Raw genomic sequence first — 27087 nt, forward strand, 5'->3', positions numbered from 1 at the left:
AGGTCATTTGATTGGGGCATGGGATGCCCAAGCCATAATTACATATCTAAATCATTATTGATGGATCATTACTAATGCTTACAATTGCTAAAGCGAATGTATATAATTAAATAAATAACGAATAATAATAAGCCCAATGGTTTAGCTCAGCCTGTTGTCACCAAATGTCGATGGGCATTTTGGCTAGTTTTGGCCTGGAAGTGCCCAAATTGAATCCCGTTAGGTGAGGAAAACTAGTCCACATCGACTGGCTTACTAGGGATGCCATCCATGAATGTAGGGAAGTATGCTTTGAGTTTCCCAGTGAGGTTTCCCCTAAAGAGAAATATATATAACGAATAATAGCTTCATTTACATTCCTCTACTGGGGGCATGGAATGCCCAAACGTAGTTCCATAATTTCTTTTATATGTGTGAATTAGTAGAGATGATTACAATTATTTATATGTCATTACTAATGCTAAAATTAATACCATCAAAAATTGATTAAGCTAATTTCCCTCAATAACTACCACCAAGCTTCACTAGGACACTCTTACTTTCACCATCTCTAGGCCTAAAGAGGGTGTTACTAACAATACGATCAGAATATGCTACTAACAATATAATGAGAATATGCACATAGACTAATTACAAAATTGCATGTTCTCATAAATGCAAAATATTCATCATCATCGTGTCTCACCATTTAACATCAATTGATCCCTATCTAAATCATCCTTTTCATAATATAAAAAACTGTAGAAAATCCATACAACTCTAGATGCAAGGAACACTGTAGTGGGAAGATTCAAGTTCAAGATTCAAAGGAAGATAGAAAAATCTTAATTCTGATACTAGGTTGAATCCATTGGGTTAGAATAAGGACCCTAAAATATTGCTGTCGTTGTTACATGTGCATTTGTATAACACAGCATGTCAAAAGCTGACATATATGCAAGGACACAATATAGGAAGATGACAATGAATTCAATGCTACAGATGGGTCCTTGGTAGACACATGACAAACAACACCCTTACTTTTGAAAACAAATATTAAATGCTTATAGAAGGAAAGATAAAAATATCAGGTGATAATCACTAAGTGTCCAGGAAAGCATGTCAACATACACAGAGTCCTCAAATAATATAAAATTTTATAATGGCAAACCATACAATCTCTGTTTTGCTTATAATTTGAGTGTTACCTGAATCAAAATTTCCTTCTGAGATATTCTTTCTTCAAAATGAAACTTCAAAAGAGGTCCACAACTGACATCAATCAATGGTTCACTGCTGCTGGGAGGACCAAGCTTCACATCACTACTGAATTGCCCGTTCATATAATTGTCTGAATCATTGAGACTTGTATATTTGCCAGTATCCTGAAATATAACAATCAATACCAAATAAGTATGAAGGGAAAAATTGTAAAGATAAGGGAGAGGAGCTAAGGTGGCGGAGATGGGAACAAATCCACAAGGCTGGAGATGAGCTTGTGACATTATTAATTGCAAACTAAAAATGTTATATTCTGAGCGTGAAGCTTGAATCTGCTTAATATCAAGAACCAACCTCACCCTGCCCCCCTCTCCCCACCACCTTCCCCCCAACTTCCCCACACCAAAAAAAAAAAAAAAACCTTGTTATACCATATATACAAATAAATACTGTTCTACCATGTTTCTGAAACAGAGTTGACTTTTATAATAAATTTTACTTCTAAACTTGTCAGCCTGTTTCAGATTTGCATTGGATCTTTCTGGCTTACCCATTACCTATTTATGTTTTCCTCTCCGCTCTACAAGTTCCGATCTATTTCCTATTTATTCTAGTTCTATGATGAATCATTGTGTACATGCACTCTTTACCCCCCTCTTCACCATTCTACTGTATCCAAGCTTTTTAAGTAGCAACAATTTGGTTCAGGAATGCTTTCACGTTTTAAAGAATATTGGCCTTCCAGTATCAAAGTTTATTACAACATGATTTACACTCAATAATGTTTCTTTTTTGTGAACAACCAAATAAACTTTGTATTAGTGTTTTCCATGGTACAGATGTTGGATTTATGTCCCATAATATCTATTCACAATTCATAAAGCTTCTCCAAAAGCCATACAAATGCAATTTGAATATATGTAACATGAGATCTCGGTCATGTTGATTTACAAATATTGAAATTTTCTCTTAGAATCAGAAATAACAAATATAAATAGAAAAACACAACAAATAAATTTGATCAATGTCCAACAAATGACAGAAAGAATAATCAAGAGGATCATAAAGTACAACCAATGATACCTGTTGCCCTATCAAGGGCAACTGCTTCCACTCAGTGGTGCATTGATGCTGCTTGGATGAGCTCTCCTGCTCATCTCTTCTGATTCAGGCCTGCTTTTCCAATTCTTCCATCATTTATCTAATGATTCAGTCATACATCTTCCATGAGATCTTTCAAATGGCATTACAAAGGTATATCAGCTCTCATGCCTTGCACCTCAGATGAGATGTGCTCGTGCAAATGGTGGTTCATTTTTCATTTCTATTTCAGATGATGTCCTATGACTTCATGTGTGGCTTTCTTATCTAGAAGTCGTGTGATGATTTCTGTTTTCAAACCTTGTCCTGAAAGTAATAAATATTGCATTTGATCTAATAATAAACAATGGGTTTGATGTAACAACATTTCTTAAACGTAATAATTTTAATATTTTGTCTCATGTACCACAGGGATGTTGACATTTGGTAGCAGCAGAGAAGTATTTATACATTGGCTAGGTATCAAGTATGCAGGAATCGTCCCAAGCCTCCTTAGGAAACTTGTTCAATTTATTTAATAAGTTGTTTTTATGCTTTTCCTAAGTCTAACATCGGAAAAACACATTAATTAAAATAATTAATTAATGTTGCCTACTGAACCACGAAATCTAAGGAAATGTAATTTTAATTCCACTAATGAATTTGTTTTAATCTCAACCATTGATCTCAAGTGGGTTAGGATCTAATCCAAGCAATCCATGATTAGGGTTAGGTATTTAGCTCAATGAAAAATTATAAAAGCAAGCCAAAGGAGAGGAGAAAGACATGACAATTGATAGAGATTTGAGAGATTGATTTTTCCAAGGCATGAAGAGGGTTTGAGTGGAGGCTTTTTCAGCAAGGAGGCCATACCAATTTCTAAGAAAAGTCGCAGAGAGTGTCACAGCTCACATGTGTTGCATGAGTGTTGCTTCAGCAGGCTCCACGTGTAGAGCAAAGTCTTCAATTGGGTCGTACAATGCTTCTGTGATGCATATCAGATTTCTCAAGGGCATATTTGCCAGGCTTATTTTCTGTAATAATTTCTGTAATTTTCTATGCGGGCCAATTTCCCAGTAAGGGAGACTCACTGTTCAAATATTTAAAAGTGAAGATCAATTGGAAGAAAAAATTGTGTTAATGATTTCCTATATTTTGCATTTTCCATCTAAATTTTCCAATTTACAAACGCCAATGTATTTTATATTCATTAATTGCAAAAATATTTCCCGGGTTATAAGAATTGCTAGGAATTAAAATCAAATCTGGAATTTAGAAATTAACATGGTATCAGAGGTTCAACTCTGAAAAGGGGAAATCAGACTTCATATTGGTTTATTGTAGATATAAATTTCCAGTACCAGATTTTCAGTGAAATTTCTGATTTGGGAGATGGCCGAACAAGGTTAGGATTTGAAAGCAAGTTGGACAGCAGGTCGAACTTCACTCCCTGGAAGGCGAGAGTTATATTAATCCAGATGAAAATGGTTTATGGGAGTTTGCTAACACCAAATGCACCCCACTTATAGATGTTGCAAAATTGGTCATCCACAACAAGAAGGATGTGAAAACCAACCAGTGTTTTAAAAACCGGCCGTTTCGAAACCGAAACGGCCGAGTTGAACCGAGTTATTGCTGAGGGAATTGACCCAGCCTTTGAAACGGTCCGGTTGACCGAGTCACACATGACTCGGTCAACCCAGCCGGTTCCGATATGACTCGGCCGAGTCACAAGGGAACGTCCATGCACGCGTAAACCACAATAAAATATTCATTTTTTCGGTATTTTTGAATTATTTAATGAAGTTTATGGATCCCAAATTGTTATAATAATATGCTAAATGTTTTTGGGGTCCATTTCCCCCTCCCAAACCCTATTTAAGACACCCAAATGCTCTCATTCACTCACAGCAGTCTTATGCATTTGAGTGAGAGTCTTCTTTGAGAATTAGTGAGCAGTTCTTGAGCTTGTTTTGGAGCAGCAGTGAGGAGTCTTGGAGGAGCATTGTAGCTGGAGTGAGGAACTTCTTGGGCAGCCATTTGGAGCAGCATTGAGGAGCTGATTCTTGGAGCAAGCTTGAGGAGGCAGTTTGTGCCTGGAGGTATTTTTTTCCACCTCTATAAATCTGTTTTTGCTTGGTAAATTTTAGGTGCATATCAAGAAAGCTTAGAGAGTGTTTTTTGTCAAATAAATGAACATTGAATCAATGTTTTTTTTTTTTTTTTTTTCATTTTCAGATTGTTTTCCTAGTCAAAAAATGGCACCTAGAGCAAGAGATCCTGCTTGGGCATATGTTGAAATGGTTGATAGTCAAATGCATTGCAAATTTTGCCATAGGAAAATTAAGGAAGGTCCTGGGGGCATTAATAGGCTGAAACAACACTTGGCAGGGATTAAAGGCCAAATTACCCCATGTACCTCACCAGAAATTGGGGAGATTAGAACGAATTTGTTGGCCAGCTTTGAGAAATTTAAAGAAGATAAGGCTAGGCAAAAAGAGATACAGGCTGAAATTGGGAGGAAGAGGGAGATACAAAAAATGATGGCTACCAACCCCCATTGTGATTTTGAGGGTTCTTCCTCTATCCCTCAAACTGAGGCATCCAACCCTTTCCGTTATGTTCCTCCCTCTTTTGGTTCTGTTCAAGATAAGGGAAAGGGTAGAATGAATTTGAAAAAGGGTGATGTGACTATCAAAAGTTATTTCACTCCCTCCTCTCCATCAAGATGCACATGGTCCTGAAGTTAGTAAAGGTCAAATTCAGCCCACTTTAGATGACCATTGGAAGAAAGAATTGAGGGAGACTGCTTGTGAGTACATAGCTAGATGGTGGTATGATGCTGATATCCCCTTTAATGCTGCTCGTTCACCATATTATGAGCCTATGTTTGATGCCATACATGCTGCTGGAAAAGGCTTCAAAGGCCCTACTATGCATGAGCTAAGGGGGTTTTGTTTGCAGAAAGAAATTCAATCCATTAACGAGTATTTGCAAGAGTTCAGGGACTCATGGGCAAGAACAGGGTGTACCATCATGTCAGATGGATGGACTGATCAAAAAAACCGTACCATCATAAACTTTCTTGTCTTCTGCCCACAAGGAACCATGTTTTTAAAATCAGTTGATGCATCTGATAAGGTAAAAGATGGCCACTTGTTGTTTCAGCTATTGGATCAGGTTGTTCAGGAGGTGGGGGTGGCTAATGTTGTTCAAATCATCAGAGATAATGCCTCTAACTATGTTCTTGTTGGTAAACTGTTAGAGGAGAAACACAAGACCATCTTTTGGACCCCATGCGCTGCACATTGCATAGACCTCATGCTTGAGGATATTGGAAAATTAGATTGGGTCAAAAACACTGTAGATCATGCCAAAAGCATAACAAAATTTATCTACAATCATACATTGGTTTTGAGTCTCATGAGGAAACACACTGGAGGCAAGGATATTATTAGGCCTGCCATCACTAGATTTGCTACACATTTTTTGACATTGCAATCTATGCTTTCCCAACATAGAAACTTGCAAAAGATGTTTTCCAGTGATGAATGGAATCAAAGCAATTGGTCTAACAAACCAGAAGGCAAAGAATTGAAAAGGAAATTCCATGAAGAAACTTTTTGGAGAAAGGCAGCAGAGATTGTGACGCTTGCTGAGCCACTAGTTAAGGTGTTGCGGTCGGTGGATGGGGAAACGTTGGCTATGGGCTTCATTTATGAGGCTATGGATCAAGCAAAGGAGCAAATAAAGACAGCATACAAGGATAGAGTGGCAAAGTATGGGCCCATTTGGGCAATCATTGATGAAAGATGGAACAATCAACTCCATCGCCCTATACATGCAGCTGGATATTTTTTGAACCCACGGTATCATTATAAAGCTAAGGAGTCAGGAGCTTTGAGGGGGGAGGTCAGAGATGGACTAGTTGATTGCATTGAACGCATGATCCCATCGGAGTCTGATCAGCTGGAGATACATCGACAGGTCACATCCTTCAACAATGCATCAGGTACCTTTGGGAAGAACCTAGCAAAGATTGCAAGAGAAGCAGATGAGCCAGGTAAACAAAAATTTCAATTTTCAATTTCTTAATGGTTTTACTTTTTTTATTAAAGTTTGTTAAATCATTTATAATTTGAAAGTTAGATATAATTTGTAATTTTGTTGAGCTCCAGCCTTCATCTAACTCATAATTCATTACACTCCTATGTTTTTTGCAGCACAATGGTGGGAGGCCTTTGGTGGCCAGTGCCCTGAATTGCAAAGGTTTGCAATTCGTATTTTGAGTCAAACTTGCAGTGCATCTGGGTGTGAGCGCAATTGGTCTGTCTTTGAGAGGATTCACACAAAGAAGAGAAACCGTTTGGATCAAAAACGGTTGAATGATCTAGTTTATGTCCAATACAACCTTCGGCTCAGACGAAACCAATTGCTGAACAAAAGACCTGATTCAGATCCCATTGTGTTGGAAGACATTGATCCAACATCAAATTGGGTAGTGGAGAGTCGTCCACCAGAGTTTGATCTTGATGAGGATCTTGATGTAGATATAGATATGGAGACATCAGTTGAACTTGAACCTGTTGTTCAACTTCAGCCTGTTCAGTTGAATGCAGATCCCAATCCACCAGCCTCAGTCTCACAGCCAGCAAGGACTCCAGTTGTAGGTGCTTCCTCTGCTCAGCCACGACAGAAGCGCAGCCGCATATCTACTCTATCTCAGCTTGCATCTGCTGCACAGCCTGCTAGTGGTACTGGTACCACTTCTACAGTTGCAGTTGGAGACGATGATGAGGAGGAGGAGCCATGGGGCCCCCTGTCTGACTCTGATGATGATGATCCAGAGATTGGTCGAGATGATCTTGGCTCCTCTGGCAGTAGCTACTAGCCAGTAGTACTAGTATTGCAGTCTGGTCACCATCACAGTTTACTTTTGTTGTAGAGGCCATTTCTAGCCTCCTTGGTTATTTGTATTTTGTTTTGAGTCTTTGATCATGTATGACAGTTGACTATGTATTGCCATTGGGTACCATTTTGATATAGTGGATTGGTTCATGAGCCTACTTTGATCATATGTTGTCTTCCATCTATATTATAATGATGTGTGTTTGGAAACATGAATGAAAATCTTTAAAATTATGTTTAAAATATTCAAAATTATGTTTTTTAATAAAAAAAATAAATATTTAATGTATTTTTTACAACGACCGAGTCATTGAAATCGAGTCGGCCGAGTCATTACCATTTCGGAGTCGGAGTCGGAGTCGATCCTCGGTCGAGTCGGAGTCGGAGTCGGAGTTTTAAAACATTGAAACCAACAAGATAATGTTAGACGCAATGAAGGATCATGTGATTGCTTACCTATTCGAGAAGAAGATAGCAAGGGATATGTGTGAGGCTCTGATGAAGTTTTAATGGAGCAATAAGACTAACAAGAAGATGGTGTTGAAAGAGAAACTCAGGAACACCAAGATGACTAGATTACTATGACCAGTTATCTCACCAATATCACTTAGGTACATGATGAGTTTCCAGCAGTTGGTGAGATCGTGACAGATGACGAGATGGAAAGGACAACCTTGTTGGAACAATTTGTCATTGATGACAAAGGGTGAATGGGCCAGCATCTGTTTGATGATTTGGGTAAATCAAGTGAATTTGCATACAAGGACCCTCTGGATTAGTAGCCCTTCTCATGCCATTTCGTTTGATAGGTGATGCATTTTGTGGGTCCTCCTGGTTGGAGAAATATTAATTTTTGAAGTCTGATGGGTTTTGCACCAGCACCTTTGCTCCAAGAATTTAAGACATTATCACTTCATTGCAGCCCCTAAAAGAAGGTCATAATTGTGAGTTGAATTGTGCTAGTTCCATATGTCCAAATTAGCCTTTGAACGAAGATATTGTGGCAGACAAAAATTTTTTTTTAATGTATCGAATCCACCTTGTTCAAGTTTGCTTCCTCTGTTAGGTGGACTCCAAAATAAGCATGGCCTTTCGAAATAGAATATTTATTTTGCTCAAGTTTTCCCTAGTTAAGGGCTCCCCCAAAACACATATAAATACACCCAACTCATGGACAATTGAGGCAAGGAATTTGGATCATCTGAGGCAGGAACAAAGGAAGAACAATCCAAGGTCTGAGCCATATTGAATATCTGAAGAAGGCTGAAATTCATGAAGGGATTTTTACTTGTTTTTGTTTTTGCGGTGATTTTCTGTGCATTACCTTTACTGTTCTGAGGTTGTCATCCTGAGGCTGGTACGGATTTCAGAGGTTATTTTCGGCCTCTCTGAGGCAAATTCTCTGAGGTCCAATTCGGCCCATCTGAGGGAGATTTTGGGGGTCTTCTGAGGCTTATCTTCGGGTTGCCTGAGGCACTTCTTTGGCTATGCCTGAATCCCTATTTCGGCCAGCACCTGAGGCCCAATTCAGGCTGCCTGAGGCATATTGTAGACCTATTCCTAAGACAGAATTCAGCCCCAATTTAAAACAACCTTCTGAGGTAGATTTGACCCTAGTTAGAGCAATCCTGAAGCCACTTTTGAGGGTCAGTGTAAGATCATGTTCTGAGCTCATTTAAAGGAAGGACAAATCAGATTTGTTGCATAACTTTTGGAGACTTGTTGCAGACATTTTGGACCTATGTTGCAGACCTTTTGGAGCAGATTTGTAGCAGACCTTTTGGAGAAGATTTGTACCAGACACCTCTTGGAACAGATCTTGAAGTTGTTTTCGCAAACAGACTTTGACACTTGTTTTTAAAGCAGATCTGTGGAGCAGCCTTTGAAATCTTAAGCAACCGTTGTTGAAGTGGAGATTAGTGGATGTCTTGAGAAGCCTTGAACCAGACCTCTAGCAAAGTTGCGGAGCAGAGTTTTGAGCTAACCTTGAAGAACTTGTGAGTAAGGGAACTTGCATTGATGATCTGAGGGATGAATGGTGTTGCAATTGGGTCAATATCCCTGGTACGGGAGCCCAAGAAGTTTTATTTTATCATTTCATTCTATAGGGTGGCAAGGTGGTGCTAGGGAAGGAAGTTGTAGCTTCCTTCAGGAGGTTGTCGCCTCCTTCCAATGGGAGCTGGTAAATCTTGGGGTTGTAGCCCTTCCAGTCGTAGCTGGTAAATCAAGAAGTTGTAGCTTCCATTGTAATATAAATATATTATTCATATATATCTTGTGTTCCTTTGATGTGATGTTATCGGTTAATTGTTTAGACACTTGTTGAAACTTATGAAATACCAGTTCATCTCCCCTCTCAGTATTTCCAACAACCCTGAATGGATTCACCAAGCCATGGGCTCCTTTCATCAAGGGCATTTTTGCACGGGAACATCTTCCTTATTAGAACAGGCTATAGGATGATTTTGTCCAAGAGGAGATTCGAGTGGAATCTCTAGGAGGTCAACAGAAGGGCGATGATCAAAACCTTGCCCTTGCCAGCTAGGCATGAAAGGGAAAAGGAAAGGTCAATAAGGATACAAGGGAAATGCTTTGCATGCCACAAGAGTGTACATTATGTTTCACAACCTTCTTCTTCTAATTGACTTACACATCCCTCGCCCTGCATCACTCTAACATTGTGTCGTACGATGTATGGCCTACATACAATTGACCCCTAAAAATAAAAAAATTATTCCTACCACGCAGAGTTGTGGTCTAACCTAGACCATACAACACCTATACAAACCTAGCACTGTGATTCTAAGATTAGTTCTCTCAGAGTTTATGACTCATACCATGTTAATTTTGTCAACCCGGCATTTGGCAATTAATTCTTAGTATTTATCACAGATCTACTAATTAAAAGCACAATTGAATTCTTAAAATAAACATTCAACAAAAGCAAAATGATAACCAATCTCAACCACACATTAAGCACACACACAAAATTTTGCCCAATCACGGAGCTTCATTGTATTCATCATAAATTATTTGGGCTCCCTTACTAGGAAAATAGCCCAAGATGGCGAAAAAAAAAATACGATGAATCTGGATCTAATCCAACTAAAGTCTTAGTTTGGGTTGATCTTGATCTCCTTGTTGCACCCTGCACCCATGCAACTTCCGTGGACATACCACACTTGAGTGGAAATGCTTCACCACCCTATCACTAAGATGTCTCTCTCAATGCCCCTCAATGCCCTGTGCCCCTATTTGTTGTTGTCTTCTCCCTTGGCCTATCCATTCTTTTATAAGCTTGAGTTATGACCAAATCAACAACCCTAATTGCCAAAGTGATTGATTGTTGAGATTAGATCTCGCCTCACTTGAGATCGATGGTTGAGATTCATATAATTTACTAATGCAAATATCCTTTGCATTACATTATATTTGGCTCACTTTTTCGTTATAAAAGAATTACTTTAATTATTAAAATAATTAGCTAAGGTCTAACGGTGTAAAAGGCGACTTTTGCACACCTACATACTTAGGCCTATGCAGAAGTACCTACCCGAGCTACAAACATTGAAGGTCTCCCCCCAAAGCTCATTTTTCCAAGTGTGGCCTTTCTGATGGTCTTTGCCCCTCTTGTTCAACAACAAAGACAGTGAAGAATATTTCGTGGGACTTCCCTTTTTGAAGTCTTGTTGGGCACAGATATAATCTCGATTAGCATTCATTCCTCACAGACATTCTCCTTGGAGGCCAGTATTATTGAGGGATTCTAGATCTGTGATTCAAGATTCTTTAATCAGTAATTAGCATTGTTTGAGAGTTTCTGCAGTGTTTGTTCTCTAGAAACTTCGTTGCAAGTATGTATCTGAAAATGAGGTCAACTCTTTAGTTACTTTTTGCTAGTTATAGAGAGAGGTCACATACCTAAGGCTCTAAATTTTCTTGATGTGGCCTGAGAGTTGTAATGTCCCCTATGGATTAATTTCCCAGGGGAGAACGAAATAGCTTATCCAAATTCCAACACCACAGGCTATATAGTGTTTGTTAAAGGGGTAAAACCCATTATCCAATGTTTTGGGAAACATTGGTCAAAGCCCGAAGGAGGGGTTGCACATGAACCTCTCCCATTTGATGAAGGAGGAGAAAACCCTATGAGGAAATATATAAATAAAGGATAATCACTTTTTCATCATCGAATTGAACTAAATTGTCTATGTTTTCTTTGAACCTGAGGCTCTGAGGGTTTTAAGACCCCTTCTTCTTGATCTCACCCTTGCTAATTGTTAATTTTAGGTATGTTCTATGCTAAGAGCAATTTATTTCAATTTTCATAGTTAGCTCAATATGTTGTCCAGATTATAATCACATCAGCATTAAAGTAAACTGCAGATAGAACATAAACATAAATCGCAAAAGATAAGCCAAGACAAGAGGACACAAGATATGGTGCTAGCCAGGGACAAACCCCAATGTGGGGAAACCCTTGATCAATTCTTTTTATATGTTCTTCAATAGTTCAGTAGAGAGAGAGAGAGAGAGAGGTAGTACATTTACAACAGAAGTCAACACTTAGACTTTCTAGATAAGAGAATAGATCATCTCTACATGAGATCAGTTGAAGACACGTTGCTTCAACTGATTCTCCAAGGTGACTCCTTCACCTATCATTGTGCTGCATCTCATCATCATGTTGCACCTCACCATGCTTTACCGTGCTGTTGTTGTCCATGCATCACCAAGCTTCATTGTTGCGCCATGCATCACCATGCTTGCAGTTGTCCATGCTTTACCATGCTACTATTGTCCATGCTTCACCAAGCTTCATTGCTGCTCCATGCATCACCATACTTGCAGTTGTCCATGCTTTACCATGCTGCTACTATCCATGCTTCACCAAGCTTCATTGTTGTCCCATTGCTGCACCATGTACTAGTTGTCCCATCTAGACATGTTGTACCTTGTTGCCATGTACTGGTTGTCCCAATCACCTCAAGACACCCTACAGATCTTGGATCTGCTACATCAAGGATTTGTTGTCCAATGATAGGCATCCAAATCTGTTGTAGGGTATGAGGCTCCTCCTATCCTACAGCCAACCTGTACCAACCAGCAACATAAAGCAGCCCCAAACAATAAGGAAGAACCTCTGTCCTACTGCGCTTTGTCCTGGCCATATGCGGCCTAGAGAGAGGGCCTCAAATAGCCTTTCGGCCCTCACAAAAGGTCCTCCCACGCAGTTGTAGCAACAGCCCTATTCAGTGGCCCTGTGACAGAGATAACCCACACATACATACTTCAAATTACATCTGATTTGCTGCGGCCTAATCTGACTAAGAAGACATACCTATGCTACCCATAAATCTGCCCTTAAGCACCTTCCTAGCTGCTTAGAGCTACAGCCTTCTTCCACAGAGAATCCGCACCAAAATCTGCATTTCAAATGTTGTGGTTAGGGCCTGCTCTTTACTACGACTAGGGCATGGCCTCTTCTCTTGTCTGCAGCTAGGGCACCTCTTCAACTATGGCTAGGGCTTGTTTGCGGCTCCATTTAGATCTGCGGCTAGGGCTAGGTCTCTTCTTTAGGACAGCAACTTAGATTTCTTCTAGACCATCGTTGAGGGCAGTTAGGACTTCTCCTTGCTGTGCTATAGTAGTCTCCTTCATGATTGCGATAAGGCTGATTAGGGCTTCTTCATTAGGGCAGCGTAGAACCTTTCTCCATTAGGGCAACATTATCCCTTAGAATCTCTCCTCCTACTAAAACCCAAAGACAAGTAGAGAGGAAAAGATCCCAAGTGCGTGTGTTGAAATGACTTGAAGGCCACCTCTATTTATACTAAAACGTTGAGCACAAGTGGGGTTTATTTGGTTGCTGGCCAACCTTGACGAATTCTCCCATAACACAAATAATTTCATATCTCCATGAATACTTAGAGGAATCGGATGATCTTTCGATCAATCCTACACCTCTCGATGAGAGGGATCCAAGAAAAATATCAACTGCCATTAATAAGATGGCCCACATGGAGTTTGGCCATAGTTGCCAATTTTAACACTAATCACCTGTCTTGTTTCGGTGGAGATGATCCCACCCTAGCTAATCCCCTGTCTAGTTTCGGTGGAGGTAAATCCACCCTAGCCAATGACTTCCTTCTTTGTTCCAGCACAGCATGTTCTTGTGAGAACAACTCTGGTCAAGTTTCTAAGTGAAGCAAAGGTCATCACTGTGGCCACCAAGGTTCTATCCAAGCAACAAAGTCATCTCTAAGGACATTCTGTAGTCTACTAAACCTCTGGTTAAGGCAGTGAAGGAAAACTACACGGATTAGAGCTTGAAGAGGCAAATCTAGGCATACATCTTGAGGCCGCAAGGCAAGATACAGAGCCGCAGGGTCAAAATTCCCATTCTGACCAGCAAGAATTCTCTGTTTTTTACAGGCAGCATGAATCACTCCCTCATAAACACTAACAAGCGGTCTGGCCAAGGATTGTCATAAACCTGAAGCAGAAAGGGGTTGTCATAAACCCTAACAAGCGGTCTGGTCAAGGATTTATAACAGCGAGGCAGATTGGTCTGATACCAAGATTTGGAACAAGTGGAAGTAGCCAGATAACCAATAGTTAGATCATGAAGTTGTTAATTAATCTAGTAACAATAGACTTGAATAGACTAAATAGATTACAGTTGGTTGATAGACTATTGAATATTGACTGTACAGATCTCAATTATAATGGTGAATTAGTGGTTGAATGTTCTTTGGGCAGCCAGCCCTCATTTACTTCTAATTTTTGAAGAATCAAATTTGTTGTTATATGAATGTGCACTGTTATTGATATTATTTCTGATTTGTCGGAAAATCCCTGGTTAAAATTAAAACCCTAAGGACAAAAAATGCCTTGGGATACTACAGGAGTTGTGGTGACCTTGGTGCCAATGAATATTTTGCCTAACAGTCAAACTTATACTATGTTGTAAAACTACTATGCATATTTGCAGTTTTTCATAATGAAGATTTAGCTCTTTGGCATATCAGCGTGTGAGTTAACTTCTATGCAATTGAATGTTCTTGTTTATCCCGACAGTTTGTATGTCCATCCAAAATTAACAAACTATTGTGCTGACATAATAAGACTCCATAAGAGTCACAAAGCATGTTAACATTGTTGGGCAGTGACCATATGGCATAAAGGATTATAGTGTGTTGGTACAATCTGCATCTTCAGCAAAAGAAATTGTAATGTGTCGTATTAAGGAAATTCATTAGTACTATTGTAGCAGTAGGAATTTTGTTGAATCAATTGCACAACCTTGAAAAAATCAGTGACATATGTGGCATCTCATCATCACAAGTTAATTTGTCTTGGTATCAATACCAAGAACTTTTTTAACAAGACAGATCATCTCACCCATCCGTTGCCAACATTCATGACAAAACTTTCACAACATTCCACAATTTTCCTTTGTGATTGTTACCCACCACCAGTAGGTGACACCCATAGGAGAATTTTTCTCCTGGATTTGACTTCAGCCTATAGCCGGCAGCCCCTTGCAGACACCAAATAGCTCGATGTGCCACCATTCTCAGCCAATCAATCTACCATTATGTGCTCTCGCCCATCTGCTATGATTGTATGTTCAAAGGCGGGCCTTCCAACCCTGAAGATATGGATTTTCATTATGCAATTGGGTATCTTTGCTTGCTTATTCTAGACACATTTGGACATGGGTTAGTGGGGGGATTCAGCGGAAAGAATGGGCTTGGTTTGTACTCTTGTTCCCTTGTCCCAACTTGGTGGTTAGTCTTGCATACTAATCCCATGGGATCTCCTCTATTGGCTGCTAGCTTTAGAAGTAGCACTACATGGGAAACCCCAATTTTGGTTGTGTGGTCCCGCTTCCCGGCACCATATGCATCACTGCCCTCTGCTCATTATACCCCCTTTTCACACTTTTCCTATCTAGGTCCACATTTGTCCACTGGTTCCACAAGGAGTTAGCTTTCCCCTTCCCTTGTCCACACTTTGGGTCAAGCCTGGAACGATGCCCCAGAGGTTGATGCCATAGTTTTAAAACTCCGACTCCGACTCCAACTCGGCCAAGGATCGACTCCGACTCCGACTCCGAAACGGTAATGACTCGGCCGACTCGATTTCAATGACTCGGTCGTTGTAAAAAATACATTAAATATTTATTTTTTTTATAAAAAAACATAATTTTAAAGATTTTAAACATAATTTTAGAGATTTTCATTCATGTTTCCAAACACACAGCATTATAATATAGATGGAAGACAACATATGATCAAAGTAGGCTCATGAACCAATCCATTATATCAAAATGGTACCCAATGGCAATACATAGTCAACTGTCATACATGATCAAAGACTCAAAACAAAAAACACATAACCAAGGAGGCTAGAAATGGCCTCTACAACAAAAGTAAACTGTGACCAGACTCCAGTACTAGCAGTGTTTTTAAAACCGGAACCGGTGACCGGACCGGTCCACCTAATGAACCGGTTTACCGATCGGAACCGGTCTAACCGGGACTGGTTTGGTCTAAACGAACCGGTTTTTAAAAAATACATTAAATAATTAATTTTTAATGAAACAAAACTATTTTTAAGATGTAAAACCATGATTCCAAGCCAATAGAGACAAAATATGCAAAGTTTGCTCATTTATATACCATGCAAAGGTGAATATATCAAAATGGCACCGAGTGCAATACATATCATCGACAAAATAGAAAAATACATAAGAAATGAGGCTCTAAATGGCCTATAAAGTCCAAAAACAATGCTGCAAGCTATGAGGCCATTGGCCTACTACAAGTCTACAGTGTACACATGATCAATCATCAAGTCCATCACCACTACTAGACACAGGATCATCATCAGGAGCTACATAGACATCATCTGGTTCAGAGTCTGAGGATGCCTCTGCCTCATCTGCAACATCAGTATCAATGCCACCAATGACAATAGAAGTGGACCTAATGGAAGCACGAGTTTTTCGACCTGCACGACTAGTGCCTTCCATTGGTTCCTTGCCTTTCCTTGATGCTGCTACTGATCCTGGTTCTGATGCCGCCACATAATCTGCCTCATCCTCCGCTAAAGCCATGTCGATATCAAAATCAGCCTCAAACACAGGATCTTCAGTCTCCTCCACCCATTCTGATGTTGGATCAATATCGTCCAACACAATGGGATCTAGATCAGGTGATTTGCTCATCATTTGGTTCCTCCTCAGTCGAAGGTTGTATTGCACAAAAACAAGATCATTTAACCGTTTTTGTTCCAAACGGTTTCTCTTCTTTGTGTGTATGTGCTCAAAAACAGACCAATTGCGCTCACAACCTGAAGCACTGCAAGTTTGACTGAGGACTCTAATTGCAAACCTTTGCAATTGAGGACACTGGCCACCAAATGACTCCCACCAATGTGCTGCAAAGAAAAAGACAATAATTAGTAACTTAGTTTATAATTTGAATTGTAAAGAACGTAAACAATTTTAACTTGAAATGAAAAACAAAATGGAAATTGGAATTGCTTACCTGGTTGGTCCACATCTCTTGCCATCTTTGCCAAGTTTTTGCCAAAAGTACCACTTGCTTGATTGAAAATAGTAAGCTGTCTATGTATATCCAACTGGTCTACATGGTTAGGGACCATGCGCTCCAAGCAATCAATCAATCCAGCTCTGACCTCCCCATCATGCTGATCTCCTAGCCGATTTTTATAGTGATACCTTGGGTTCAAAAAATACCCGGCTGCATGTATAGGACGATGGAGTTGATTGTTCCATCTGTTATCAATGATCTCCCATATACGGCCATATTTAGCTAACCTGTCATTGTAAGCTGCCCATATCTGCTCCTTTGCCTGATCCATAGCTTCATAAATGTAGCCCATGGCCAATCTTTCCCCATCCACCAACCTTAGCACCTTAACAAGGGGCTCGGTAATTTTCACAAGCTCTACAGACCTTTTCCAAAAATAAGTGTCTAACACTTTCTTTTTGGTGTCTTTTCCATCTGGTCTACGAGCCCACCGAGATTCAGACCATTCATCAGAGGAAAACATTTTCTGCAAGTTTCTATGTTGACCATTGAGACATTGCAACGTGAGGAAGTGAGTTGCAAATCTCGTAATTGCAGGCCTAACAAGCTCTTTGCCTCCAGTGTGTTTCCTCATTAGGCTCAATACCCATGAGTGGTTGTAAATGTATTTTGTAATGCACTTGGCATGCTCTACAGTGTTTTTTACCCACTCCACCTTGCCTATATCCTCAAGCATGAGGTCTATGCAATGTGCAGCACATGGAGTCCAAAATATGGTGTTATATTTGGCCTCAAGCATCTTTCCAGCAAGAACATAGTTTGAGGCATTATCAGTGATGACCTGCACAACATGCTGCTCCCCAACTTCCTGAATAATGTTATCCAAAAGCTCAAATAGAAGGCTTGCATCCTTTACCCTATCAGATGCATCAACTGATTTCAAAAACATGGTTCCTTGAGGGCAAGAAACAAGGAAATTAATGATAGTGCGGTTCTTTCCATCGGTCCATCCATCTGACATAATGGAACAACCTGTTTTGACCCATGACTCTCTAAACTCAGCCAAATACTCATCAATGGAAGATATCTCTTTTTGCAAAAGAGCTCCCCTCAAGTCATGCATACTAGGGCCTTTGAAGCCCTTTCCTGCAGCTATAACAGAGTCCCACATAGCTTGGTAATAAGGTGAGCGAGCAGCATTAAATGGGATATCTGAATCATACCACCATCTAGCAATGTATTGGTGAGAAGTTTCTTTGCATTGTTTTTTCCAATGCTGATCCAAAGTGGGTTGAGAACTTGGCTGGGAGGAAGTGGGATTAGATTTAGAAGAGGCAATGTTGGCAGAAGATGAGAAATAACTTTGGATGTTTGGTCTCTTTGCTCCTTTTGATGGTTGGCCAACTCCAACAGAAGGATGAACATAGTGAAAGGGGTCATTGGTGGAAGGGATAGAAGTGGAGTCTTGAATCTCATAATCATCATACCCACTCTCTTTCATAAGATTCATGGCTTCCATTAATTCCCTCTTCCTTGCAATTTCATCTTGGATGGCCTTCTCCCTAGCCTTATCCTCATAAAATTTTTCAAGCTTGGCAATGTATTCTGCCCTAATAGGACCTAACAGTTCTTTTGGTGCATCACATGGCTTTACTTGGCCTCTTACCCCAGCCAAGTGTTGTTTCAACCTAAGAATACCCCCACCTCCAATAGATTTATGGCATAATTTGCATATCATTTTTCCCTCAATTACATCACAATGAACCCATGCACTGTCCTTTCCTTTTGGAGCCATGTTTGCTTGAAATAATAACAATTTGCAAAGAAATCTGCCATTTAAAAAAAAAATTGCAGCTAAGGAACATGGAAAACCAATGATAAATGTAGGAAAAAAAATGCACATGCAAGCTACAAAAATTGATAGCATAGAGCTAGAGAGTTCATAGGCTTAGCATAGATGATAGATCATTGAAGTGAGAAGTTTATAGCACAAAAAAAATAATTCATGGACAGCAGACCCAAATGAGGAATTATCAAGTGCAAATCCTTACCTGGAAATGCAAAGTAGCTCCCTTAGCCTCCTCTTGATGATGGCAACTCCACTGACAGCTACACACTATCTCCAAAATAGCTCCAACTCCAACTCCAAGATGACTACTTCAGCAAAAACTCCACACTCTCCAAGCTCACAAACAAACTCACAAACACTCACAAACACTCCAAATCGGTTGTGTGAGACAAATGAGAGTGAGAGGGGTGTCTTATAGCAAGTGTGAGGGTGTTTTTGGAGGGAAAATCCCTTTCCCTCACCCCCAAAACCCCTAAACCGCCCTCAGTTCCAAAAAACCGCTGCGCTTTTTGCTTGACCGGCGGCCTGTCCATAAACCGGCCGGTTTAGGACGGAACCGGCCGGTTAGCAATAAACCGGCCGGTTCCGCCCTAAACCGGCCGGTTTTTACCGATTAGGGCAATTTTCCGAGCAAAGGGTGCTGTAAACCGGGTTTTTTCACCGATTCTGACCGGTGAGCCTCCCAACCAGCCGGTTAGGCCGGTAACCGGTTGGACCGGAACGGTTTTTAAAACTATGGTGTCTTCTAGCACGGGTGTATGAGCCTGTGTAATCAGTGTTGCAATGGGGGCAATGAAATTTAGTGGTTCCACCCCCTCTCCCTGTTTTAGCCCTGTGAACATATTTCCACAATGGAGTTTGGTCTTGTTTAGTTTTTTGACCCTCATGTTCACCCTCCTCCACATCCTCCTCACTGGGGTTTTCACCCATTTGACTTCCTCCGGCTTCTTCATCCACCTCTTCAGTTTCAGGCCCCCTCCGTTTCCTACTCTCCACCACCATAATAACCAGAAAGGGGACCAGGAAGAGGAAAATGCCAATAAAAATCCTCAGGTCCATCGTGTTTGATGTTTGTAGGGTTTGAGTCTTGAATCTGCAAATTAATTTAGTTTATTGGGATTAATTCATTTAATTTATTAATTTAATTTAAATTAATGATCTTTAAACTCAAACAGGTAAATTAAACTAACCAAATTAACTACCTAACCAGCTAAACTAACTAAATGATTAAGTTACTTACCTCTGCAAGCTTGCTCCTCGCTCCTTGGCACTTGCTCCTCGCTCCTCAGCTCTTGCTCCTTGCTCCTCAGCTCTTGCTCCTTGCTCAGCTCTCAATCTCAAGCTCAATGAAGTTGAAATGATTTTTTTTTGGCCCATTGGGCTTATAAACAAAAAAAAATTAGTTAATTTTTTTTAATTTTTCGGGTCCGGCGGAATTTTTTTCCGCCGAACCGCTCCCGGCCGGTTAAAAATCGCTCCCGGAGCGTTTTTTAATGCCCGGGAGCGATCAGGGAGCGATCGCTCCCCGATCGCTCCCAAGCATTAAAAAGCGCTCCGGGAGCTCGGGAGCGATCGCTCCCTGAAACGCTCCCTATCAGAGCAGGGAGCGTAAATTTTTTTAACGGAGCGCGCTCCCGACCCGCTCCCGCCCGGAGCGCGCTTCGGGAGCGGGTTCGAAAGGGGGGGGGGGGGCGCTCCCCCGCAACACTGGTGCATAGTCCCTCATAATTAGACACCATGGCTAAATATTAGAGGGTTGGAAAAATTATTAATCCCCTCATGTCAATTAATTAAATTTTTTGTGTTGGAAAAAGCATTTCTCGTGCCTTGACTTGTGAATGGTAATTGCATTGAAATATAATTCTCTTTGAGTTAAGTAGCATTGAAGTTGATTTGCTCCATTTGCATAATATTGTGTAATCTGAAGATAACTGAATGGTTTGAATCTAATTGTCATTGGCATTATCTTGGAATAATCCTAATTGTCTAAAGAGAGCATTGATAATCTTATTAAAGAAATGTCGTTGAATTATAAATTGGATAAATGCTCTAGTTCTCTTTCTTGACATTAATATCATTATTGGCTTGTGGTTATTATAAATTTTTGGCATATTAGTGATCTTTCTTTAAGAGCATATATCTTGTGGTTATCTTGTGTATCTTATTAACACTTGAGATATTTGGCACTTTGTCTTGTATAAGATTGTCTCATTATTTCATTAAGTACTCTTGTATAAATTTAATCATTACTAAGTACTTGAGCCTTAAACGAGCTTACCTTAAGACTACACACTCATCCCTTTGCTAATCACATCTTGCATCTCTTTTCATCATAATAACATTTTCCTTAGCAGCAGTTGTCCATCCTGTACTTGGTCCTAAATTTCTTAGCAAGATAGTTGACTTCACAAGGCACTAGTATCAATTGTCTAAATCGAATCATTTAAGTCTTGCTAGATCTAAACAAGTATTTGGTCGCTCAATTGTGTCTCCTAGATTGGTTGGTTCCCAACTGGTCCTTCTTCATTTCATTTCTGTAGGGTCTACCCCCCTTAGTCTGTTGTAGGGAGACAACTTAAATGGAGAGATTGGGGATCAGGGTGACAGCCCCCGATCTGAGTTGTTGTCATGGTGCCTAAATATTTTGTGCAACAACAATCGAAACATAAAAAAATTTAGTGTGTGGACAAAATCCAAACATGATCTCTACCCCCTATAATTATGGCCATCACCCTAGTTCCTAAGGCCCATTATGTGATCCCCCTACATCATTAAGGAACCCATGATTGTACCAACCCCTGGTGGGCGATGAACTGCCCAATATCAAGGGGGTATTCATTGCGATATCATACACATGCTCTCATTCCTTGGAACCCCGAGCAGTTAAAAGAAAGAAAAATCAATAAAAGGCGAAAGGCATATGAAGAACGGTGAAAAAACAAAAGTCAAGGTAACTCATGTACCATGATTGCTCCCTCATACATCTATACACACATGTGTGGGATCCCTCATCATGGTTACCCTTGTACCATGGCATGTGGCTTGGAGCCTTCCCTGCTGCCCACTCCATTCCATCATTATTTCACATGACACCTACCATTTAACAAATGTACCGTTGACTTGTCACTCCCATATAGGTTGAAAACACCTAATAGGGTCCTTTATTAACCTCCCTTTTGAGCCTGGGGACACTTGTACATTCTAGAGCCCATTTGGAAGGGCATGCCAATATGAAGTGTCCACTTGGACCCCTGATTGGTAAGCTCATTTACTCATTTTCACTAATGAATTTTTGTAATAGAAGGTGAGGAGATGCACTGGATCTTATAGAGGATTGCAGGTGGGTCTTTGCTTTGGGTTTGGCCTCCTTATACAATATCCAAACCCTCTAGAGGCTCATGATGGCACTTGTAGGGTGAGCATTGAGAGCCATGGGCCTCCTCCACGGCAAAGCATTGATTGCCATACTATGGGATTCTTCAACACCACATTATGCTTGCTAGTGCCCCAGTGTTGTAGGGATGGTGTTGCACTTGGACCACATTGCCTAGTTGTCCAATACTTGCACAAGACATTTGGTATTTGGTCCAGGGCCTAGATGGGGTTTTGTCTTCACCTAAGGAGACATGGGAAGGGGCTTGTATCATCATCCTAGCCCTCATTAATGGAGTATCAACATGTTTGATCCAGTTGGAGGCCCATTAGACCATTCAGCGTGCCCCACAACCATTTGAGAGCACCATAGATGTTTTGCTTGGAAGCCAAGGGGCCAACCCCTTGGTCATCAGTGCGAGAGCCCTCTTCTTCATTTTTACACATGAGGGACTTATATTGCCCTTCCAACAGCCCTTTGCACCATGATTCTATCATTTCGACCTCATTAGGATGGCTTATTTTGTACTTTTGAGCTATTTGGCAGGCTTGTCACCAATTAGATTATTAAATTGCACATTAAAGTTGTTTTTAGGGGCTTATTAGGCTAATTACACTAAATCGAACCCCTTGGGGCTCATGTATATTGAATATACCTCATTTGTATTCATCATCATCACTTGGACTTGGGATATCTCTCTCTAAAAAATCCGGACCTGCAATTTGTGGAATGTTTTGGATGATTAAAAGCATTTCGATGTGTGGAAAGGTTTCTCTATCTCTCTTGGAGCTTCTCTTTGGCAAGATTGTGGATGGATCTACTCTTCTTTGTCTTGTAGCTATAAGTGCAATATAATGTTATATTTCTATTTTAACAAGTGTCTAATGCACGGAATTATTTTTGTATGGTGAAATTATGTGCCCTAATTAATGCGAATTAGTGGAATCATTGAAACTATTGGAAATTTATGCATGTGTTACTCATTGGAGAAAGTATGAATGAATGTTCCTAGAGGATAATGTACATTTGCATCCTTGAAACTCTTGATTTGGGGTAGCATCGGATGTGCTCTAGCCACGAAATTTGGTGGAGAGGTTGGGTCACATGAGATCTCCAATACCCAGAAAGGGTTTGGGCAGATTCTAAATAGATCAAAAGATATTAAAATAATTAATATTTTTAATGGAGTCCCTAAGTCTAAACTTAGGGAAAATAAAATATTAAAGTGTATTAATATGAATCTGTGTTAGAGTGGTCCAAAAGACATGGATCAAGCCAGATCTAATCTTAGTAGTTGATTGGGGACTTAATCTCAGCCATTGAGATGTCAACAGAAAAAAGTATAAGAGGAGGTTTTAGGGTCGCATGGAGAGTACACCGGAGTGATCAGTGCTTCTATTCTCTAAAGCGGGGTTTGCTAAAAGAGGTAGAATTAGTGATTAGGAGAGCAGCTAAGGGGCATTGAGTACAGAGAAACAGAGAAGGCAGAGATTGTGCCGGGAGAGCAGTGCAACAGCCAAGGAGAGTGATGCAAAGCCAGCAAGGGCTCATGCAAAAGGCAACCAAGTGTTGTGCAGAGCACCAGAGGAGCCAGCATAGCTGACGCAGAAGCTCCCAGAGCTAGCGCAGAGCCTCCTGGGGCTGACGCAGGCCAAGGAATGTTGACGCAAGGCCAAGGAATGTTGACGCAAGGCCAGCGCTGGGCCAGGAGAGGCTAACGCAGTCCAGATTGGGCAGACGCTGGGGTTGCAGAGCAGTTTTGTGTTGAGGAACTACTGGAAGGATTTTCCGGGGTTTCAGCCAGGAGATTTCTCTCAAACTGTGAGGTATAGCTGCTAAGGAAATTCTCTGTGGGTAGGCCAGTTTAGGCACCCAGATTATACTCTGATATTGCTTAATAAGAAAACCCTCAGATAGCTGCACCAGTTTTCCCGCATTGGGTTTTTCCGGGGACAATGGTCCAAAAATAATGGTGTCATGTGGTGGGCTTGTTCTTGTTTCTTTTAGTTGCTGATCTATAATATGTTGAGCATGCACTGGTGTTTATTTTCAGTATTTACTTTGTGAATAACTTGTTAAAGAAAAATAACAATTAGGTAGGAATAAATCAGAAAAAAGTGCATGAAGAGTTTCTAAACTAAGTAAACTTAGAAACTTCAACAGAAACCGCATCACCTGTCATCGAAGTATAAAAGTATAAAGTTACTGTGTAGTTGCATCCATAGTTAGTGAAGTTGCTTCTTTGGGCCTCCTTGAAGGGCGAAGTTTGCGAAATTGAGATCATTTTGACTCCAATCTTCCCAATAGCTAGGCACCAGTCCTAGATTCTTGGTGATCACATAACTCAATGAAATATCATTCTTTCACCTCTTTTCTTCCTTTTTTCTTTGTCCCTCTAAAGATAAAAAGATTTTCTAGTGCTTGGTACAAAATTTTAGGGAGGAGGAATTTTGGGATTATGTCCAGACAAATTTCCTCATTTGTGTCTCCTCTAGGCATCCTCCAGTTTTGAACGAATTCTGACAGTGGAATTTCAAATAAATTGATGCCCTAGCTATCACACAAAGCGGGAAACCTTGTAGTTGCTTTTGACTTGGGGATTTCTTGAAGGTTTGCACTTTGTAATTCATCATTCAAAACCTTTTCTCTTGACTATAGTTGACCATTAGATGAGTCTTTAACTCAAGTATATCTTTCAACCCTAGGTATCTTATAGTATTTCTCTCAAGGGTTTTTTCGTGCAAAGTCATCTTATCTTCTCCCAAAGCTCGAACTTTGATTGAATAAATTGCAGTGCAGAGGATGTTGGGCAGGAAGGCCTAGCATCGGCACAGGTACCAATGCCAAATGATCCGAGTAATACTCAGTGAGGAGTATTGCTAGAGCATAGTCCTTGCTAAGAGGGAGTGTTGATTTGGGGTAGCATTGGATGTGCTCTAGCCACGAAATTTGGTGGAGAGGTTGGGGCACATAAGATCTCCAATACCCAGAAAGGGTTTGGGCAGATTCTAAACAGTTCAAGAGATATTAAAATAATTAATATTTTTAATGGAGTCCCTAAGTCTGAACTTAGGGAAAATAAAATATTAATGGGAATTAATATGAAACTATGTTAAAATGGTCCAAAAGACATGGATCAAGCCAGATCTAATCTTAACCGTTGATTATGGACTTAATCTCTGTCGTTGATATGTCAACAAGAAAAGTATAAGAGGAGGTTTGAGGGTCACTTGGAGAATACACAAGAGTGATCAGTCATTCTATTCTCTAAAGCGAGGTTTGTTAAGAGAGATAGAATTAGTGATCGGGAGATGCAGCTGAGGGGCATTTGAGTACAGAAAGACAAAGAGGCAGAAATAGTGCTGGGAGAGCAGCGCAGTAGCCAAGGAGAGTGACGTAGAGCCAAACAGGGCTCACTCAGGGCCACGCAGAGGCAGCCGAGAGCTATGCAGAGCCTTAGAGAGGCCAGCGTTGCTGACGCAGAGGGCCAGAGGGCTGACGCAGGGCTTTCCAGGGCTAACGCAGACCCATCCAGGGTGACACAGGGCCAGCGTGAGGAAGAGAGGGGCTAACGCAGTCTAGAGAGAGACTGACGCTGGGGTTTCTGGGGCAGATTTGTGCTGAGTAGCTGTCGGAAGGATTATCCGGGGTTTCAGCGAGAAGATTTGTCAAAAACTAAGAGGTATTACTACCAAGGAAATTCTCTGTTTGGCAGGCCAGCTTCGGCACCCAGATTGTACTCTGATATTGCTTAATAAGAAAACCCTCAGATAGCTGCACCGGTTTTCCCACATTGGGTTTTTTCGGGGACATTAGTCCAAAAATAATGGTGTCATATGGTGTGTTTGTTTTTGTTTCTTTTAGTTGTTGATCTGTAATATGTTGAGCATGCTAGTGTTTATTTTCAGTGTTTACATTGTAAATATCTTGTTAAATAAAATAACAAGTAGGTAGGAATAAATCAGATAAAGTGCATGGAGGGTTTCTAACTAAGTGAACTTAGAAACTTCAACATAAAGTAATCTATCACTGTGAGAAAGTTTTGAAAATTACAAGGCCGAAGTATGGTTATCCTAGTGGCATGAATTAGAAAACTGAAACAATGCATTGAGCCATACAATGTTTTTAAAAAGGCAAGCGTTCTAGCAATGGACTAATAAATACATATTTACCTCTGATTGTTCTGGAGCTTGACCAGAATTAAATCAAGGGTTTTGAGACTTCATTATGCACAGAGAATTGGTATTATTGTTGTTGTAGTCTAGCGATTGTCCTTAGGCCAAGGCAGAAAAGAATCTTGGCATTGGTGGCTAAGTATGAACTTTGTATTGGACAGTGCACTAGGTGCCATTTTGATATAATGGATATATTCATGAGCCTACTTTGATCATATGTTTTCTTCTCTCTATATTCTAAAGAATTGTGTTTGGAAACATGAATGAAAATGTTTAAAATTATGTTTTTTATAAAAAAATAAATATTTAATGTATATTTTTACAACGACCGAGTCATTGAAATCAAACCGGCCGAGTCAATACCGAGTCGGAGTCAAAGTCAGAGTTAGAGTCAGAGTCGACCCTCGATCATTTCTGAGTCAGAGTCAGAGTTTTAAAACATTGGTCGCGTCAGCCAGGGACAAACCCCAATGTGGGGAAACCCTTGATCAATTCTTCTTATGTTCTTCAATAGTTCAGCAGAAAGAGAGATAGTACATAAACATCAGAAGTCAACATTTTGCCTTACAAAATAAGAGCAGAAATCTTCACTAACAAGATAACACATCAGGTAGCTGATTTAAACTCAAGTAAAGGCATATTACTTCAACTGATTCTCCAAGGTGATTCCATCACCATGCTGCACCCATCACAGAGTTGTTCTCATCACTATGTTGCTCCCATCACTGAGCTGCGCCCATCACTACTATGCTGCATCTCATCATGTTGCACTAATCATCACTGTGTTGCACCCATCATGTTGCACTTCATCATCACTATGCTGCATCCCAACATGTTGCACTAATCATCATTGTGTTGCACCCATCATGCTGCACTTCATCATCACCATGTTGCATCTCAACATGTTGCACTAATCATCATTGTGTTGCACCATGTTGC

The 27087-nt window shown here is 40.4% G+C and overlaps 2 protein-coding genes across 3 annotated transcripts in view; both read right to left on the reverse strand.

Moving 5' to 3' along the window:
- The window catches only part of LOC149191950 (Tetratricopeptide repeat (TPR)-like superfamily protein), a 392644-nt gene that overhangs the window by 46434 nt on the left and 319123 nt on the right, over positions 1-27087 (reverse strand). For both annotated transcript variants that reach the window (XM_089404439.1, XM_089404438.1), the window contains exon 27: positions 1188-1364. In XM_089404439.1, coding sequence (XP_089260565.1) covers positions 1188-1364 — 177 coding nt within the window. The remainder of the gene's footprint in view (positions 1-1187; positions 1365-27087) is intronic.
- On the reverse strand, positions 15830-18998 carry LOC149191951 (uncharacterized). The gene is made up of 2 exons (XM_089404440.1): positions 16746-18998; positions 15830-16635 (listed from the first exon to the last, which is right to left on the reverse strand). Exons 1-2 carry the CDS (start codon positions 18676-18678, stop codon positions 16040-16042), a joined length of 2529 nt encoding a protein of 842 aa, XP_089260566.1. The 5' UTR covers positions 18679-18998; the 3' UTR covers positions 15830-16039.

The sequence above is a fragment of the Pinus tabuliformis genome, chromosome 2_2 (genome assembly GCF_031772625.1).
Source record: "Pinus tabuliformis cultivar Carrire ecotype Pingquan chromosome 2_2, CPIR1, whole genome shotgun sequence".
NCBI classification, from domain to species: Eukaryota; Viridiplantae; Streptophyta; class Pinopsida; order Pinales; family Pinaceae; genus Pinus; species Pinus tabuliformis.

Excerpts from the sequence above, each read along its gene's own strand:
- LOC149191951 (XM_089404440.1), bottom strand. The coding sequence starts at position 18,678 with ATGCTATCAATTTTTGTAGCTTGCATGTGCATTTTTTTTCCTACATTT. Across the intron at positions 16,636-16,745 it reads AAGAGATGTGGACCAACCAG|CACATTGGTGGGAGTCATTT; the intron begins GTAAGCAATTCC and ends TTTTCTTTGCAG.